The sequence below is a fragment of the Hyalella azteca genome, unplaced genomic scaffold (genome assembly GCF_000764305.2).
Source record: "Hyalella azteca isolate HAZT.00-mixed unplaced genomic scaffold, Hazt_2.0.2 contig8532, whole genome shotgun sequence".
Lineage (NCBI taxonomy): Eukaryota > Metazoa > Arthropoda > Malacostraca > Amphipoda > Hyalellidae > Hyalella > Hyalella azteca.
Genome location: NW_025938623.1, coordinates 63,265 through 83,470, shown reverse-complemented (window position 1 = coordinate 83,470; position 20,206 = coordinate 63,265). Strand labels below are relative to the sequence as shown.

General features: G+C 35.4%; 1 protein-coding gene across 3 annotated transcripts in view; it reads right to left on the bottom strand.

Annotated features, from left to right (window-relative positions):
- Positions 1-19,688, bottom strand: part of LOC108682334 (bone morphogenetic protein 1-like) — a 42,153-nt gene extending 22,465 nt beyond the window's left edge. For 2 of the 3 annotated variants that reach the window (XM_018171479.2, XM_047881664.1), the window contains exons 1-5: positions 19,397-19,688; positions 8,915-9,821; positions 8,475-8,594; positions 7,171-7,342; positions 1,218-1,244 (exon numbers count right to left, since the gene is read on the bottom strand). In XM_018171479.2, the coding sequence (XP_018026968.1) occupies positions 1,218-1,244; positions 7,171-7,342; positions 8,475-8,594; positions 8,915-9,338 (743 nt within the window). In that variant the 5' untranslated portion in view covers positions 9,339-9,821; positions 19,397-19,688. The remainder of the gene's footprint in view (positions 1-1,217; positions 1,245-7,170; positions 7,343-8,474; positions 8,595-8,914; positions 9,822-19,396) is intronic. The other variant, XM_018171480.2, reaches the window with a different exon arrangement.
- Between the last annotated feature and the right edge of the window lie 518 nt (positions 19,689-20,206).

Genomic DNA, 20,206 nt, shown 5'->3' with positions numbered 1-20,206 from the left:
AGAATAATATGTAAAATTCATTCGGCGTTGTATGCACGATCCGCCTGAGCACTTTTGTGTTGAATGTGCTGTTGAAAAAAAACTGGTAAATGCTGAACTCTCGGAACAGCGATTTATGATGGCGATATAATTCATATAATACTATATTGCTGCGTTTCAATTTTCATTGAGCTCTCAGTAGTTCTAACAGAGAAAATAATACTTACAAGTGTGCAACGTTCGTTTTCATATATACATATAACCATCTACTACCATATTACGAGTACATATGAGTGCCTTCATCACTATGCAACTTAAGTACATGTAACCAAAAGTTAATCCTGTCTACCCACATACCATGTGTTTTATAGTTCACTTCACCCTTTCTTTTTCGTAACAGATCTAGAAAATTTCTTCGACTCAAGGTATCTATGGAGGGCAAAAGTGCTTATAGAAACACAACAGTCCGTCGAAAAGAGACCGTCCAAAGAAGAAGAAAGTAGAGGAGCATCAAGCAAGATCACATTAGAGGATTTCTCGAAGTTTGGTTCTTACGGAAGCCGTAAATAATTATTAAAATCAACGTCTAAAATAAATATAACTCGGTGGATGCGAAGAAGACAAACTTTGAGAAGCCTCACTGTTGAAAAGCCAAGTGCGTGTGAAGGATATTTATTTTAATGCACATGCAACTCACAAATAATGCATACATTAAAAACTACTCAAGCATGAATTACTCTGCAAAGAAAACCAACAAAGAACAATAAAAAAGAGAATAGAAAGAACACAAAATCTACGGCCGCGTACGTTATAAAGTATTATTAATGCTTAAAATGGAACGCTTAACCCAATAATTATGGAACAAGTGCCAATAACGGACTTGTTGATAAAATGTATGAGAAAGAAAACAAATAGGAATTGATGAGAGACAACGATTAAAGGAGGCCTCCTCTTAGGCGTAGATAAAATTAGAGCATTCACCGTTCAAGTAAATACGAGGCGTAATAATCAGACACGAGAGTTCCGAAATACGAGAATCATGATAGCGATGGATTTAAAAGATGTTTAAGATTCTTTGTTTATGCTACAAGGACGAGGTTCATAGATCAATGATAATAATAAGAAAAGTGTTTTATAAATTCCATCAAATATAAAGGAGTAATTAGATTACTTGGATCGAAATAGAACTTTAGAAAAATTTCAAATTGAGTAAAATGCGCGAAAGGGAATCTACTCACGCCGGCGTTACTCCCAAAGTTGACCCGCTGTAGTGATGGTTGTCATGGGATCAGAGAGAGTCAAGTAAATGAGAGAACAGAGGTTTCGGTGATGGTGTTAAATAGATTGCTCATTAAAGTGTAGTTAAGGTTTTCGTGGGGTCTTGCAAAGAGGTGCATGTAAATGCAAGAACGGAGGTTTCGGTGATGTTGTTAAATAGATTGTTCATTAAAGTGTAGTGATGGTCGTCTTGGGGTGAGAGAGAGTTAGGAAAATGCGAGCAAGGAGGTTTCGGTGTTAGTGTATAATCTAGGTTGGTATGAGATCAGAGAGAGTCACGTAAATGCAAGAACGGAATTTAAATTTCAGTGATAGTGTGACATTGAGTGTTTAGTAAAAGTTCACTCATGTAATGTCTTTGTGACTTGATAGCGATTCACGAAATGCGAAATGTTTAATAGACAGTAGAAATTTTTAAATTCTAACTCAAGTTTTAAGATCGGTAACATAAATTATGGTTATGCGAGGCATTATTGATGCAAAAATTTATTAGTTTTACGCGTGGTGGGAGTTGTAGATAGTGGACAATCTTCGACTTGTAAATCATTTTTGTTCGTGCGTTTGTAGTTGATGAAAAATCATTTAATGATGTTTTTCAGCCGTTATAATGTTAAATTTAGCGTAGAAAATGTTTTGGATTCTCAAAAGGTGTGCAATACGTAGGTGGTAGTTAAATTATGGTGAAATATGTGAGCAATTATTTCGTGAAATATTTCGCACAGCTTACGAAAAATTGTACTTAAAACTTAGTTATATTTGTGAAAGTTGTGGGCGAGTGACATTGCAGTATAACATTAAGCGAGTCGAAGGAAGAAATCTTATTAAATAATGTGAATTCATATAACCAAATTCCAATAAATCATTAAATCAAAGACGTTTGGAAGCATCTAGCTTTGTCATCATGGCCAGACCTGCAAGCAACTTTTGCCTTGCCGAAATAGCAGGAATAAGTACACGGTTTTTCATTTGATTCAAAGCTATTTATATAAGCTGGAAGTTTAAATTAATTCGAGAATTGGTGAATAAATAAAAATATATTTCGCTAAAGAAATTAACCGCATATACAATGAAAATTTAGGTTTTTTTCTGGAAAAGAAAACTTACTGTAATTCCAATGAAATCGTTCCGAAGACTGGCTCAAACTTGATTTTTTGGAGAAACGGTATTTTGCAATGTATAATGTGAATGCGCACAGCTAAATGAGGTGGATGGGCGAGTAGGTATTTAGTGCGGTAAGACCCAGCTGTGCGTTCTCATACTGAACGATATGACGAGCCGGTGTCCGAAATAAATTTTACAATTTTCGCCTCCACTTTTGGCACTTCAAACTGGGGCTTTTGTGAATCCTTGCTTAGTTCAGAAATTCAATAGTCTAGTAGAATTGTGATTATGATGTGTACAATATTGTATCTCTTGTGTCTTACTGCTACAACAATAATAATGTTATTATTGAATTTTCGAATTGAGAACGTTGCTGGTCTCCTGAACGATTTCGTTGGAAATATGGTAAAATTTCTAGCAATTTACTCTGATAATGAATTATCAAAATTTATGTGTGATTTTGCACAAGAATTCGACAAGTAGAGTAAAAACTCAGCATATTTGTAATTAGAGGAAATAATTATAACAACGAGTAATGCTCATTTCTACAAAATTTGACCTATTGATTTGTGAACGAAACATCAGGAATATTCATAACTTGAACAAAGTTTTCCATTAAGAACATGACCGGCAGCGCCACGAAAGGATCAATTATTTTAACAAGGAATTAGGAGCAAAGAGAACGCCATGTGAATTCACCATATCGATGTAAACAATATTATCGAATAATATTGTTCAATATCGATATGGTGAATTTACTTTGTGTTCTCTTTGCTTTAAACTTGCTAGCCTGCGTTTTAAGGAGATTGAGGATATAAGTAGTAATAATTTTGGTTAGAAATGATAAGTGATCACTTCGCTCATGATTCATGATGTGTTTGCTAAAGATTCATATTATCATGCCACAGAACCCTATAAATTATTTTTTTACCAAAAAATCTGTACTGAGATCGATAAATAATAATATTCGCACTGAAACAACATGAAATAACTTCCGGTAAATTTGTTCGCTTAGAGGGTATTTAAAAATAAAAATAATTCAATTCACGTAAGTTGGTGGACAGTATTATCTTGCCGCTCGAAATTTCCAATATAACTATTTTAACTCAATTCGAAAAAATTTGAGTCCTCCATTCTCAAATTGATCTGGGTGAAGTTGCGTAGTCAAAAATATTTTAGTTACTCATAATACTTTTTGACTAGGTCAATTTACTGTTTCGCTTCCTCTTATGTTCAGGCGAATAGAAAATTATATTTTTTGTCATTCTAAAGTTTTCACGGGATGCACGATAAATGAAAACTAAGGCTGAATAACGTTCAAAAATTGACCAACGGAAATAGTAAAAGTTTTCTTAAATAGTTGCCAAAAGACATTCAAGTCTCACTCAAAGTCATCCATCAATTTCGTCTCAGCCCCGATTTTTCGCGCATTCAGAAAATTTTATATCGTTTCAGAGGTTCAGAATTGCTAAATCACTTTTATAAGGGCAAATGAATTTCGAAATTTATTATAAGCAGGAAAAACAAATAACTGAAGAAGAGTATAACTAATCGTACTATGGGTAATATAACTAATAATATAACTAATCGTAATTACAATCAAAATTCATCAGCATAAATATTACGTAATAGAAAGAAAATAAGCTTGTTTTGCAGTAAGTTTTCTCATATTGTCATTTCCATTCAAGTGTATAAGCCGCATTCGATTCATGAATGAAACATTTGTATTTAAACATTTGTATTTCTCCCATATCAACGTTGTTGAACATACCAGTGCTCAACGACATAAATTTTTTGAAAAATTATAATGTAATTCAATGGATCTACCGTCTTGAAATGTACAACCAATATGTCCCGGTGACTTCTATCTCAAGTTTTTTACTGTCTTAATTCGAAGGCTCATCTTACGAGTAATGGTTAAACTAAGCCCCAAGTTACTGTTGGTTACTTATAATTACTGGTATCTCCAGCCTTCACTGGAAGCTCCAGATTCAATTACTGGTAGCTCCAGATTTCCTTCGTTAAATGAGAGAGTGGATAATATAATTCTCATTCTTCTATGATACTTTCTACGCCTATACAGAAATAGTGATACTAATTTGCATCATAAATAGAAAATATCTAAAACACAACACAGTCTAGTCGCAGCTATGAGACAATCAAACTTCTCACAAGAAAATTAGAGTCAACCAAAAATAGGGAAGAATATGAGAACCTAGAATAAATCATGCGAATAAAAAAACAGGAATGAAGTGGGGTCTTAATAAGCGAACATCGTTTCAGCAGCTCTTGGAGAAACGATATAAAACAAACTGCTAATAAGGCGAAGCTAAAATGCTTAACTGACCTAAAATAAAGTCTACGGGAAAGCCACACCGCTTATATATCGACTCATTGCTACCATTAATGAGAACTTCCGCTCAAAACAAGGCAAAAATATTACGTATTAGACACATATTTCTAAACAAGGAAGAAAGGAAAAGAAATAAATTTCACAGATAGGAACAGAAGAATACAGTTAAGGAAGGTCCAGTCTTTTTTAATCTAAATATTTATTGTGAAATAAATTTGTGTCGTTTTTTATTAAAAAATTGAAAGACATTATAGACTATTGATCACATTTTCTTCATTGATTTAGTTTCTGGCTCAAAGAGTTATTTTCAATTGTGGGTTAACGAAATGGACCTGATTTTTTCGTAACTTAACTAGAACTTAACTAATTTTCTCGCAACTTAACTAACGCAACTACGCCAATTACCGACAAGTTTTTCAGTCATGTCAGATGGTTGATGAGATACTTATTGTTAAGCATTATTTTTATCCTAGTACGTTAAATGAGTAATTAACCGTGAATATGCAAATATGTGGGTTAAAAAGCACTGACAATAAAATTTGTTGGTCATAAAATTGTGAATCGAAATATATGCGAACATTGAAACAGGAAATGAGTAGAAATAAAGATATCAGGTTAAATAGCGAATACAAATTGAATATTGAATTGAATAAGGCAAATTGAAATAGTGTGTGAAAATTTCGAAATTTAAGCTTAACTAGTAACAAATTTTGTTTTCCAATGAGTCACGAAAATATTTCTGGTCATCAATCAAGAAATTCTGACGAACAAATCTATAAATTTATCAAACAATTGCATAAAAATTATAGCTACAGTCAGGCTTTTAAACTCATAATTCCACTGCTTTGAACCGATATGTTCAGGAAAAAATCTGCAGTATTCAACAAAGTTTAATTTGTTCAGCAACCTTGTGAATTATTAAAATTGTTACTTAATTTTTACTTGGTTTGAGCAGAACTGAACACATACGAGCCTGAAACTTCTGACGATGGCAATTATCGGTGAATCTATTCGGCATTTGTCATCTGTCTAAATTTCTTTACATGTGAACTAGAATTTGCATTACATAAAGATCATAAGCTTTATTTATTTTTTGCTTCGTCACCCGAGCATTTTTATTTTGTGCTGAACGTTATTTCAATGAACCTGAACTTCTCTTGTTAGTCTCAATGAACGCCTCAAGAGGTCCTAAAAATTTTCTTCGTGACAATTTTGAAGAAGCTTGTCTTCGAAAAATTCCTCCTATTTCATACGAGTGCGCTAACTAACATGCACACACGAGAACAAAATCTTATATATTACAGGCTCCAATTTCAAAAAAATGTCATCGTTATAAGTTATAGGCTACGTTTTATGGTTAGGGGTTTTGGATATTGTCATTAACTTTAACTTTTGACAGACTTTCCTCTGATCCTGGTATCGTTTTACGTTTTTTTAGATAACCTCAATGAAGTGGGAATTCGTAGGTAAGATGGACAGTCAATCACTGTCACTTAGCAGTCCTGATATAATTGAGGTCAGAAACTTCACATGGAAATCCTTAATAAAATATATAAAATAAAATTATGGTGTTAATTCCGTGAGTTCATCGTAATTTATCAGAGTTCAAAACTTGTGGTTTTGAACTCCTTGGCCTGTTTGTGATTATGAACTGTTATGAGTACTGATAATTATATGACATTAAAAAGTGATTATTAATTTAACTGATAATTATAATAACAACACGAGATAGAAAATGTATGTATAATGTTTCCTTGTAAATTTTCTCTTAAGAAAAACTTCTTTGCCTAAAATGCTATTTAATTAAATTAAATGACAGAAATTTATTATCAATGAAAGTTAGTGAGAAGATGAAGGACTATTTTCTCACGCGTTTTTTTTTTCTTGGAGAAAGAGAAGAGAGTCTTTTTTCAAACATTTTTTAACTTAACTAGGTTTTGGATGAACAATCTTGAAACATTTTATTTTGTTTTCGATATGTATAGGGTTGCACACATATAAGGCATACATTGTTATTAACAACAGAAAAAAAGTTAGATATCCTAAGATATTTTCACTTATGCATTTGGAAAGAAACCAATATTCTTCTGGAAGAAAAATACACTTTGGAAAGTATTGACTGAATGTTGACATATACTAAATTTCAAGCAAACAGCAATTAGACACTCGTTCATATATTTTTCAAAATTTCAAGCTTTTTGCAATGATGGACGTAACAATAAAGTTATGGATCGAGATGTAGCGGTAGATGCTCTGTTGGTGAGGCTATGGGACGGACTGTAGTACACCAAACGGAGTTTCAGAATTAAACAAGCTTCCCTTTAGGTGTTCTCTTCCTATTTTACTTTCCGTTGCAAGTTTTTAGGCATTATAATTTGTAAAAAATTTGATGTGTGATATCAATTGACATACAAATTTGACATTATATAAGTGAAATGGGAATGCGAAGTTGAACTCACTCGGGCGGAGTGCCGCGCAGGTCGAATCTGTTGAATTGCAGTCTGACGCGCTCGCCCTCCCCCGCGATGAATGTGTACAGGCACTGACGCGACACTTTCTCGGGATTGTAAATGTCGGGCGCTCTGAAGATTCCTTCCTTTTGGGCTCCACTTACGTAACGACGGTCACATCCTGCACAAATAAAAATTATTTATTGAGCGTACAAGCCCTGACACGACACTTTTTTCGAGAGTGTAAATGTCGGGTGCTCTGAAGATTCCTTCTTTTTGGGCTCCACTTACGTAACGACGGTCACATCCTGCACAAATAAAAATTATTTCTTGAGCGTACGCACTGACGCGACACTTATTTCGGGGCTATAGATGTCGGGCGCTCTGAAGATTCCTTCCTTTTGGGCTCCACTTACATAACGACGGTCATATTCTGCACAAATAAAAATTATTTCTTGAGCGTACAGGCACTGACGCGACACTTTCTCGGGATTGCAGATGTCAGGGGCGTGGAAAATTTCTTCCTTTTCTGCTCTACTTACGCAACGCCAGTCACATCCTGCACAATTAAATGTTATCTCTTGGGCATCAAACACAAGCTGCAACTCAACAGTAAAAAATTCATAAGAAGCAACGATCACATCTTGAGCAATTGAGTTTTATCTGTTGTGCATCAAAAGTGAGCTGCTATTTAGCAACAAAAAATACAATAGCGAATACCAAACTGGGATGCATGGTTTGATTTGTATGAATATTCAATATTTGTGTGAATATTCAAGTCACCGAGCAACAGCTATGATAAAATTGTATTATGTGCTCTTTTATAGAAATCTTGATCCTAATGAAAAATTGGTCACAAAATTCTTGTTTAAATACATCGTTAATTTCGGTGTTTTTAAATGCAAACAGGATGAATGAAATAATATTTGTTGCAATGCATTGATATTGCTCCAGGGTAGTTTAATCATATAAAATTGATTCAATTTATAAAACATCTATACATGCATAGACATCAGTATTGATCTTAGGATAAACGAGATCTTAATTTTCTAGATGCCGAAGCTTTATTGAAACAAACTATTCCATGTAACAATCGTAAAGGTAAATACAGTAATCCAATTTGTCCGCTTTGTATTTTATATCTATAAAACACATAAACATTATGCAAATTTTTAAATTTCGAAATATTTTGGTCTTAAAATTTATACTGAAACTCTTATTTTAGGAAACTTATGAACAAAATTTAGGAAAACGCGGCAGAATCTACTATAATTTTAAGTTTTTAATTTTCTCTGAACAGGAAATTTACTCACTGGGTTTGTTTTCGGTGTAAGAATCCTCGTCCTCTGATATGGGTATGACGTCACCCACTGCTTTCCATTGTCTCACCGTCTTCGTCTTGGGCTCAGGCTCAGGCTCAGGTTCCGCATGCGCTGTGAAATCCAAGTGCTCAAAAACAATGAAAAATGAAAATGTTCCTCATATTTATAATATGGAAAATAATATTTTCGAAATAATTAAAAATTGACGAGTTTTGATGATGAAAAATGCAAGTTTTCCACATGGTCATGAAAATTTTTTTTCTACCAGTTTTGGAAAGGTCTCATCACCATTGAGTGCCATCTCAAATCCAAAATGAAATAGACTGAATTTTCGTGCTTGGATTATTATTTCTTGTGCCTTAAATGTTATGTATAGATGCTCATTTTATATATATTGATAATTTATTAAATTTTTTTGCACAGACACTGACCTTCTCCGATGAAAAGAGGTAGCAGTACCAAGAGAAGCACGATGGCCAACGATCGTGTCATGTTTCGAAGAAATGGCCGTACGCGAGGCGCCCTTTTTAATACTCTCCCTTCCTCATCCACATTTTCCATCACTTGGTGAGAAGTAAGTTCCTCTCTTGGCAGATGATGTTTTCCAAGTTTAACAAATTTGGAGTATAGTGAGTAAGATTGTCTGTCATAAAATTTAGCAGATTGCAGGTCCATAGAAAGAGAGCAGAATTCTTTAACGGGCATTATTCGCTGAGGCTTCGACGAACATTGATCCTTTCTTTTGCTTAAGCACCGCTCTGAAACTGCTCTTGGTTCAAGGCGTTTACTGGCATCTCTTGTAGCCGAGCCCAAGTGTTCGATAATGGGACAGGTTGGTATTGAATGCCGACCCATCTTGAGCTTCAGGGGATCCTTTGAACTTTAGATCCGCTCTGGGCCGAAGAAAATTTGCATTTTGAACATTGGTGAAACTGAGGTCATATGGTGAACTGTTCTACTTCGGTGAAGTTTGTATCATCTGTACTATGTATGAAAGTATGAAAGTGTTTGGATGAAATTATAAGAACGACGACAGCGTTTTAAAGGAAATGAGCAGCTGAAAACAGCTCATTGTTTGTGTAATAACTCGATGAGTTTTTAGATGTTTGAGAAAATTTGCTTCTATTTCAGGTTTCAAATTAATGCATTACCTAGGGAAAAATCGATCGCGCAATGGTGAAATTTAATGAAGCTAAGTGCATACGCTGGATGTTATCTGTTCATTTTTAAATTCAGATGATGCAGTCGTGAGATGCTGAGGCAAAAGGCAACGTCGCTCTGCTCACCCGAGGCTTTTCTTCTGGATGGGAGGGGTGGTCTGACAGCCTAAACCTGCGGCTGTAGGAAAAAGGAACAAAAATTAAAATTATAACATTCATGCAACAAATACAACAAGTTATGTAATGTTTTTTAGTCATTTGAACGTAAAAAATTTAGTCAAAGCAATTATTTGGAAAATTTGCAAGGAAAAAGTCGTTTACTGAAAATATACGTAAACGATACGTTGTTTGAAAAGTGGCGGTGTCTTATACAAACCTGGTGCACTTAAAAGTACGTGATTCATCAAAACTTGGCAAAAAAGTATAAAAGACAATAAATGAACAGAAGAATAGTCTGATAGAAACCGAACATGAACATCTACAAACGTACAATAATATAATATAAATTGACGGTTCTTGCTTTTATCATTATTCAGTTAAATTAGCAAGTTCACGAAAAATTAAAATAAAAACAATTTCAAGTAAATTAATCATATATTCATCAAAAATGTTTGAGAGATCAGTTCCACCATGCATCAGCTCAAAAATTTTGAGAATACACGATAATCTTAGGTTAGTGTTATAGTTTTGATCGTTATTTGTCTACAAGCTTAATTACTGCAAAATCTGGTGGACACCAAAATAAGAATGCATCTCTCAGGCTATGAGATTTTGGAGTCCCGAATTTTCAAAAATTTTCGGAATCAAAGGTTTCCAGTGGACTTGGCGATGTATTCATGATTTTAGTATGATGTCCTAAGCTCAAAGATCTTTTAGATTCAGACGGCTTTACTTTTCCTTAAACAAACTTTCTATTTACTACAGATATTTATGCTTCATGCGATGGGCATGCGTTTGGGTGACTTCTCAAAGCTTCTACACCAGGGGCCATACTTTCAAAACACGCTAAGTGAACGTAAGTACTTACGCTCTATTTTCTTGCCTGTGATTGGTGGATTTTGCTTGAAAGGCCGTCAATGATTGGCTGATGAACTTACCATCTCTTAACTTTTTTTGAAAGTATAGGCCCTGAGTAGTAGAGCATCGTAGTAGGAGTCGGACAACTTCTACACCGCAGTAACGGGGTAACTTCTGCATCAAAGTACTTAGTAATTAATAATTCTATTTTTTCTTGAATTTTAGCCTCACTAACGTACGTACGTTTTAGCTCAATTTAAGTGTTAAAGATATTAAAATCGAAATTTAAAATACATATTGTACATTTAATCGAAAAAGCATACTGCTCTCTGTATTTTCAGCTGAACTAAGGTGCATTTTGGAAAACTCACGTTTATAAATATAAAATCATACATTAGAAAGTTAAAAAATATTGATATGACAAATAGAAACACATTGTCAATTTACTCAACAATTTTTCTCTCTAGATTTTAGGCTGCACTAAATCACATTGTACTTAAGTTCAGGTAAATGTATGTAATGGTGAAAGCAATATAAACATTAAGCATACTTCAGCAGCCTCCAGTGAAGAAACCCAAATAAATGTCCTACTTTTCAGCAAATATAAAGTGTCTGTATCCGATGTTCTAATTGCATCATTTCTGAAGGGAAACTAATATGAAACATGGAACTACCCTAACAAAATTTACATATAATAACGTTTCAAAAGAGTGAGTGAAGAGAATGGTTTCTCTTGAGTTAGGGTTTCGTCAATATTGCGAATGTGAGATTATTTTATATTATTGATCTAATTTCATTTGATACAGGTATTTGATGTTTGAAATTCTAGGTAATTAAAGAATTCTAGTTGTTATCGATTAACATCGGGTTAACGAAAAAATTAATGAGGTTCAGTTCAATTTTGATGAAGAACAAACCAACCAACAAAACATGCACCCGTACCATCGGGGAAAAAACGGAAAGGGCCATGTTGACTCGCAAACTTAGGCATACGTTTGAGAATTTTAGTTGAATTCACATAGAATTTTATTTTTTTGAGAGAAAGAACACTCAGCGTATGCACTGGCCGTAAAGGATAGGAGCAATGTACCCAGTTAGGTCTCCAGCAATTCAATTAATTAAGACGGTGCGACCATCAATAAAGCTTATCAATCTATACGACCTTGGCCTGCCATACCAGCAGGCCGCCGCAATCATGAAGGTCTGCAATATCAGAAATAGAACATGAATAATAAGAAATAATTTGTCCCACTTGATTCAGTGTGCAGAAATAAATTTAAGAATAATTAAGCACTATGAACGTCATCCGCGATGGCGGTGTAAAAAAGCTACCATGTCATCAGAGGTAACGATTACAATTTTAAAATGTAGAGCAGAGCATCCACGAAGCAGTGGAAAGTGCATTGCACATTCGGTTACAGGGATTTCTAAAATTTCAATATATATTATGATAAATTTCAAAAGATAGGCTTTTTTAGAAGCAAGCAAAAAAATGTTAGTTTTAACAAATTTATTTTAGCGCTAAAAATTTTATTTTTACTTTCTTATTCAACGGTCATTTAGTTAAAGTATTTTTATAAATATGAAATGATTTTTAACGACGACCTTATATCTTAAACTATACGCTTAATGCGTTTGCCTACTAGTCGTTCATTCAACCTCGTTTAATCGCCGCATGTCACTCTCCGGGAACAAACAATTATACATGAAACATTGTTTGTGGCAACCTGAGGACGTTTGTACGCAAGAGAGAACATTTTAAAGTTGTTTCGATTAAATGCGAACTTTCATTCTTTGGAAAAAATGGTTGTAATTATTCCAGCTACGACTACTCCTAATATCAAACGCAATTTATCGTGTTTTTTATCTGTTTGCCGATGGAAAATTGCAAATCGTTTTGTGGAGAAACTAAAAAGAGGATCAACTGAATCATGTTAAGCTGCTGCTGGAGAGCAGCACGGTTGCTCTCAAAGAGAAAACGAGAGCACAGCCCTGCCATCACTATTGATTACACGCCGGGGGAATGGGGATTGTTGCCCCCTCTCTTCCCATTCGTTGGTAACACTAAAAATGGTTGTAATTATTCCAGCTACGACTACTCCTAATATCAAACGCAATTTATCGTGTTTTTTATCTGTTTGCCGATGGAAAATTGCAAATCTTTTGTGGAGAAACTAAAAAGAGGATCAACTGAATCATGTTAAGCTGCTGCTGGAGAGCAGCACGGTTGCTCTCAAAGAGAAAACGAGAGCATGAGCCCCGCCATCACTATTGATTACACGGCAGGGGGAATGGGGATTGTTGCCCCCTCTCTTCCCATTCGTTGGTAACACTCTCCCCTCCTCTTCCCCTCTTCTCGGGAACACGGTCGGAATTCTGTCACTTAGTTCCTGGGTTGGGAAACTGAAGGCCCAGCAACAGCCAGGGACTTCTAGGACTTGCCGCGCACGGTCGCTGCAATGCATGCATTCATAAGGAATGCACTGAGGGACAAGCTTCTAGAGTCCTTCTTTGTCCTGTTCTAGATAGGGACACACACATCTGCATTTTTAGCGCATTTTCTCATTTATGGAATAAATGCGCTATTGTGCTCGTCATGTCCGTCTGTCCGTCCGTCTGACCGTCTGTCTGTCCGTCCGTCTGTCCGTCCGTCCGTGACTTCACGTTTTCGTAGATTTTGAGAAAATGCTCTCTCTGTCACTCTCTGCAATGAGTACTGAGTTATATTTTTTGCGGCTGTTGTGTGAGATTTAATTTCAGAATGCACAGGGTACGACTCAAATCAATAGAAGCGGTTGTCCTAAACAAACGAACTTATTTATTTTAATCTTGATTAATATTACATACATTTTAGTTGTACATTATTATGTATATGTGTGCATAACGTTCTCAATTTATTAACTATTAAGCATTACCTAAAAATTTTAACCTATTCTCTCAGAGACTATGTTATTTGTGAATCGGATACATATATTGTTTGGGTGACTCTTAACTGATGATTACAGGAATGTGTCTTCATTAATCTGCGCTAAGTTACCCGACTGTAGGAGTAACCCGACTGTAGGAGTAACCCGACTGTAGGAGTAACCCGACTGTAGGAGTAACCCGACTGTAGGAGTAACCCGACTTTAAGAGTAACCCGACTGTAGGAGTAACCCGACTGTAGAAAACACGACTGTAGGAGTAACCCGACTGTAAGAGTAACCCGACTGTAGAAGCATCTCAGTAGTAACCTGACTGTAGAAAAAGCACTGTAGGAGTAATACTGTAGAAGTATCCTGACTGATCATATTCCACAGCTAGGAAATAAAAATTTGGATAAGTTGAGATTTAAAATATTCTAAACTTAAAGTGTCGAGAGAGAAGATGGACGAGTGGGCAAGTTCATTTTAGAAAGCAAAAAAGCTAGAGCTTTTGTTTCTAAGATGATACACGAGTCCAGCTCCTTTGATGACAAATGGGACAAACTATATACTGATAATCCGAAAAAATACGCTCCATTTGGAGTTTGGAACAGTTTTCAACACGCAAATTTAGATAACACGCGAATAATTACACATGCATATTGAGTGTGTTATTTACATGCGCGCTTTCTGCAAATTCGTTCCCATTGTTATAAAGTTATTGGAATTTGCTGAAGCCAAATCTAGATACTCATTTTCATGAGGGAGGCACTTGAGGGTTAAAGAAAATCTGAGTGCCGAGTTTACGATTTCTTGCAATCGAAATATGTGAAATTTATCGGTAAATGTAAAATTGGCTGACGTGCGTAAAATCAGCTGATGGATATAAAGTTGACAGACGTTTTTAAAATTGGCCGATTATGAAAAATTGACCGACGTATGTAAATTGGCTGACGAATGCGTATTAAGTAGACCAACGTGTGTAAAGTTGACTGACGTTTGGGCACTTTAGTCTTCGCTCGCATAGCTCAGCAATAAATTTGAGACAAGTTATTATTTATGCAATAATTATTATTGCATATAAGTAAAATGCATAAACAATGTGCATTCCAAAGGGACGATTGGCAGCTACGATGAGAGCTTAAACTTTATAGTTACTGAAAAAAATATTGTTGAATTTTGTGCATAATACGATCTTGATTTGCCAACAGTACATAAAAACTCAGCAAAATTAATCAGAATTTATCGTATTATAAACGTTGAATTAAAATGAAATAATGCTGAGAATGCTAGGCTTGCAATAATGTAATATGTGCGAGGAATAGCTTCAAGCCCCACGAACAAATCATAATTAAAAAAACAATCATTATAACGTGGGAAGTTGTTGTCGCTAAAAATTTGCAGCCATTTTCCGTAAATTGCTGTAAATCGTCGAAAAAACGCTGCGTAATGAGTAATATGCTATATAATTCACGTTACGAATGATGGATTTACTAATGAAGCTTCACTGAACTCGCAGGAGTCGAGCGACTCTTATAAATAACTGTTTTACCTTCTAACTTTCCTCCGTAGATGGCTTTCAGTGCCTCCAGTCATTTGAGTATTAGTTAAAAATATTGTAAGTTATAATTAGTAGAGTATACCAGAAGAATGCAGCACAGACAAAAAGATTCAGTCTCAATAAATCAGACTAGTTGAATTTTTTTGAGGTTGGTCTTTGTAAAATGGTGGTCAGGTAACGAAATGCTCGGGTGTAAATAAGTTCCAAATTGTACATAAAACAAAAAAATATAAGAATTTTTTTCCAGATATATAACTTAGTATCGTCCACTACTATTCATTACAGCAACAATGACCAATTTGGTCTTTGTTAAAGACCACTATAAACAATATTAAATCGACCGCTGTTAACGATATTAAATCATACGTAATTTAGCATTAATTTTCCCAGTGGCACAGAAATAGCAAGCAATTAAAGCCCGAATGAGGTGATTAATTTTGTGCTCGAGCGATCGTTACGGAATTTCGGCTCCATTTGGGGTTTCAAACAAATAATTTAATCAAATGTAGAGTCGTGGTTACGGTAATGAGGAAGATGTGAAGTAGAAATGCGAATGAATTTCAACTGATGACTTCGATTCTAAAGACTACTTGGCTCAACCGCAAACTAACTCAACGATGGCGAATTTAATTTTTTTATTGATGGCGGTCATCGGGTTTTATAATGATGGTCGATTAAATATTTAATATCGATTGAAATATCTTCCTCATTTGGCATGTTGTTTTCACAAATAGTGAAAAGCTGCTCAGGAGTTTTTTTTTGACATCAAAAGGACCTAAGGATTCACTCTGCGAAAACCTCTTCACTCTGCGAAAACTAACCTCTTTTATTTAAATTGAAAAATTTGAAAAAAAATTCCACCAACAAATTTTAAGTATGAATGAAAATTCATCGGCCAAACTCACTAAAGAATATGAAAAAAGCCCCTTAATTGAAGCCCTGCCTTGAGCTCCTCAGTTTTCCCATCAGTCTACATCAAATTCTTCGCCGTGCCAAGCCAGATTAATGGTTTAAAAATTGCCAGCAGGTCCATCATGCAAAACACGGGCGCCAGAAATGTGATATTTCGGCGCTGCCGCGGCTGTGAGCAAAAGAAGAGCGTCTCGGGGCGTCCAAAAAAACTTTTCTGGATGAAACTGGCGGCCCATTAGATGTCGTGATGGATTAAACTCGAACACCGCAGCTCAAAAACATTCAATAAGAAGACTATGGCAACAGAATAACGTGCTTATATTCTAATATCGTTGATTAATAAATTATTATTTACCTGTAATTATGAAATATTAGGCCGTTATACCTGTCTATGGAATATTTTATTTCAAATTGTGTGTAATAAAATATTCAGATACGCAAAGTTATTTTCCTGATACAGGGAACTTCTGATGAAGATTTGCGTCACGAAAACGTAGTATTATGATGTATGATTTCTAATCGGTAGCACGAGAAATTGGAGTAAAAATATTCTATTCAGAAGCATGGTATTATATAACTTAACCTTGATAACTAATAGCAAAACTTTCATAACAAATACAGTCGTGTTCGTTAAAAGTTTAGACGCAAACCGCAGTCATGTTTGTTAAAAGTTGTTGTTTGAAAATACTTGAAAGAGCTCAGCGTCGCAAGATTAGGTGAACTGTACAAAAATTTTAATTCAAAGTTTAGTTTGTTACTAACCAAAGACAAGATGTTTAATCGATAAATTAGAATAAAATTTTCAGTCAAAATGCCTGGTATATTTATTGTGGAAAGTTTCAATTTACGTTAGTGCTAAGCGGCTAAATGAGAAATCAAAATTTATAATAAAATGTAACTCCGTATCAGAACTCAAATTAGTGAAGTAGCAACTAAATGTTTGTAACCAACTTTTGACGCGAATCTCATGCGTTCTAGACAGCTCATCTGCGAAGGAAATCCGTTCAATTAAATACTTCAATATGCAAAATAGCCACCAATAGTATTCTTTTCACACAAAAGAAGTCATTTTGCAGATTACAATTGGAATCTCAGATCCTACCACAGCACGATGATCATGTTGTGGCAACGACACTGTACGAAAAGTTTGAATTTACAGAGAGGCCATTTAAGGTTAATGTGAAAAAATGCTGAGCCTTGTGATGCAGTCGAGTGCTGCACGGCCCAATATTTCACTCGAAATTGATTTCCGATAACGGCGATCCGTTAGAAACTTCGACTGCTCAAGTGGCTCGGCTCGGTGCCTCTCTGCCGAAATTGACTCGAGTTAAAGTTAAAGTTAAAGTTTTTCATTACAAGTAAAAGTTGCAGTCGTTTCTCAATTCTCCTAAAGACTGATTAGAGGCGAGCCCTCTTTCAATTTGTAATTGAAAGATTGTAATTTTTTAACATAAAAGAGATATTCTCCGACGCTTGGGTATATGCGTTAGGAAGATGGGATTTTCTGACTGACGTGACACTGTGAACATGTTCCTCGGTGGGGAATATTATGATTATTACTGAAGAGATTGGCATAATTTAACTTTCCACGATGAACAAACTGGTCACGATGACTCATCATCAGTACAATATTCAATGAAATGCGGCATTAAAAATTCATAGAAATTATTATCTGCTTACACAATATCAGGAATTCGGATTCGTGGTTTTCGTGTAATTTCATTCATGACAGTATATTTATTCTTTAAAATTTTTATTTTTATAGCTAATGTGCGTGTTAGCAAGATACTAATTGAAGATCCAGATAAAATCGTGAATTATTATCCCTTCAACTGATGGTTGCAACAATCAAATCATTGATCAACGTTGATCACAGACCTTCTCTATAATCGATCGACAAGAAAACCTTGGCTCCAGAGTATTCTTTTTGCACTGCATTAATTTTTCGAATCTCGCGTCTCACTCTACGATATTTATTCTCAAATTCATCCTACGGGAATTATCATCATTAGGGAATTATTATCACAATTATGAATAATATAATGTCTGATTGCGTTTATTTGCAATCAGACATCATTCAGATCAATTCATGAATAATTCATAACAAATAAGTGAGCTTTCCGAGGGATTTTGTTTCGAAGTTTAACGAAGAACAAAATATTTCTGCCTATAAAACTTTGTCAGGATGTACTCTAGAGCGTCTCGCAAAACTTCATTTTGTATAATACCTATGATTCAAAGAAAAAAAAACAAGAATATTTTCGTCGGTAAAATCTAAAATTTTTGAGAAAGATTACAACTGACCAACCGATAAATCAACAGGATTGACATCTAGCCCGACATCAATGGTTGGAATTCATATACAATGTAATTTCCTCCGAAAATTATTTTACTGTCATCTATGCACGCGTTTGGTAAAACTATGAAGCGAACTTTTGAATATCCGGAGGAAAAAAAATCGGAATGCATGAGGGTAGAGAACGATTCATTAAGATGCCTTGGCTGGATCAGCCAGTATCAACTTGAATCTCAAGTAGCTGGAAAATAATAGCCATAGTTAAATGGAAGTTAGATAAAAAAAATCATTATTGCAACGGTAATCGAGGCCTAATAAATGATATCCCATGCAATAAATGATCAAATTCGATGTCTGAACATTTTTCTGATGAGCCGCCAGCTGGCAATGTAAATCAATGTTTTTTGCGACGTTGAAATAACGTTGAATATTAATCCAGAATGAAAAATTAATCAACGTTATTTTTTCAACGTTTTACATTTAGACATTTTCAACGTTGAAATCACGTGAATACTGGGAAATTTAAGATATAACATGTTAACGTGGTAAAACCTTTTATAAATGTGCTTTTAACGTCAGAATTCAACGCGATTTCAACGTTAAAACAACATCGAAATGTACGACTTTGAAAAAATGAAGCTGATTCCCTTTTTTGTTCTGCATTAATATTTGACGTTATTTGAAGTACGTTATTTCAAGTACGTTATATTTTTCAACGAAGTACGTTGTTTCATGGTTGATTTATCCTGACATTGCCTGCTGGGACACAGCTTTGTTGGATGTTAATTGAATCACGTATACAATCGCACGATAATATCAATAAAAAATCAATTTCTAAATAGAAGAATTCTATATATAAAATAAATCGCATGGAAAAATCGTTGCCTCAATACAAAAAACTGAATTCTTTTTAATTGAATTACCAAGAAATACTCATATTTACTTTGCGTTTTATCGTATCTTATGAAGGTGTAAAACTTTCAGCCGCTGATTTCGCTTAAAAAAAGCATTTAGTTATCAAATGATGACATGACATGCTTTATTGAAAAAAAAGAGTCACTCACCTGTAAATATTATATTAGTACTCCTTCCAGCCGCAGTCAGAGTAACCAGAAATCGAAGAAACAAATATCCGGGGCCACGAGTCCAGGAAATTTGGTTCAGAGCGAAGTTCCTTCCATCTGACACGATAACTGCACGAATTATCCAAAAAACTTTCAGTTCGTCATTATCACAAGAAAACAGTTTAATTAGACTAATTTATACACGTAACAGGCAATTCACAGCAGCCGGACTGCGATGTAAAGCTAAGCTTAGGTGGCAGCAGCAGGAGTAAGCTGGCGTCGACATGGACCAGCGAGGGCGAGAGCTGCGTACTGAGGGCGCGAGGGCAGAGGAAGTCGAGGGCTCTGCTTAAAGGGGGCCAGCCAGAGCTACGCTCCGCCGGTGCTACAGCGCACCAGTGACAGCTACAGCGCACCAGTCACAGCTACAGCGCACCAGTGACAGCTACAGCGCACCAGTGACAGCTACAGCGCACCAGTGACTGCTACAGCGCACCAGTGACAGCTACAGCACCAGTGACAGCTACAAAGCACCAGTGGCAGCTACAGCGCACCAGTGACAGCTACAGCGCACCAGTGACAGCTACAGCGCACCAGTGACAGCTACAGCGCACCAGTGACAGCTCGGGAGCACCAGTGACTGCTACAGCGCACCAGTGACGTTCCTCAAGTGATTTTGGTTTTTGGACAGTCATTGTAAACAATTGATTTAAGATTTAAGAACCCCATAAAAAATCACACGAAGCCAAATCGGTGGATGGAACCGGCCAAAGAAGGTCACCTCTCAAGGAGATTAGGTGATCTGCCAAA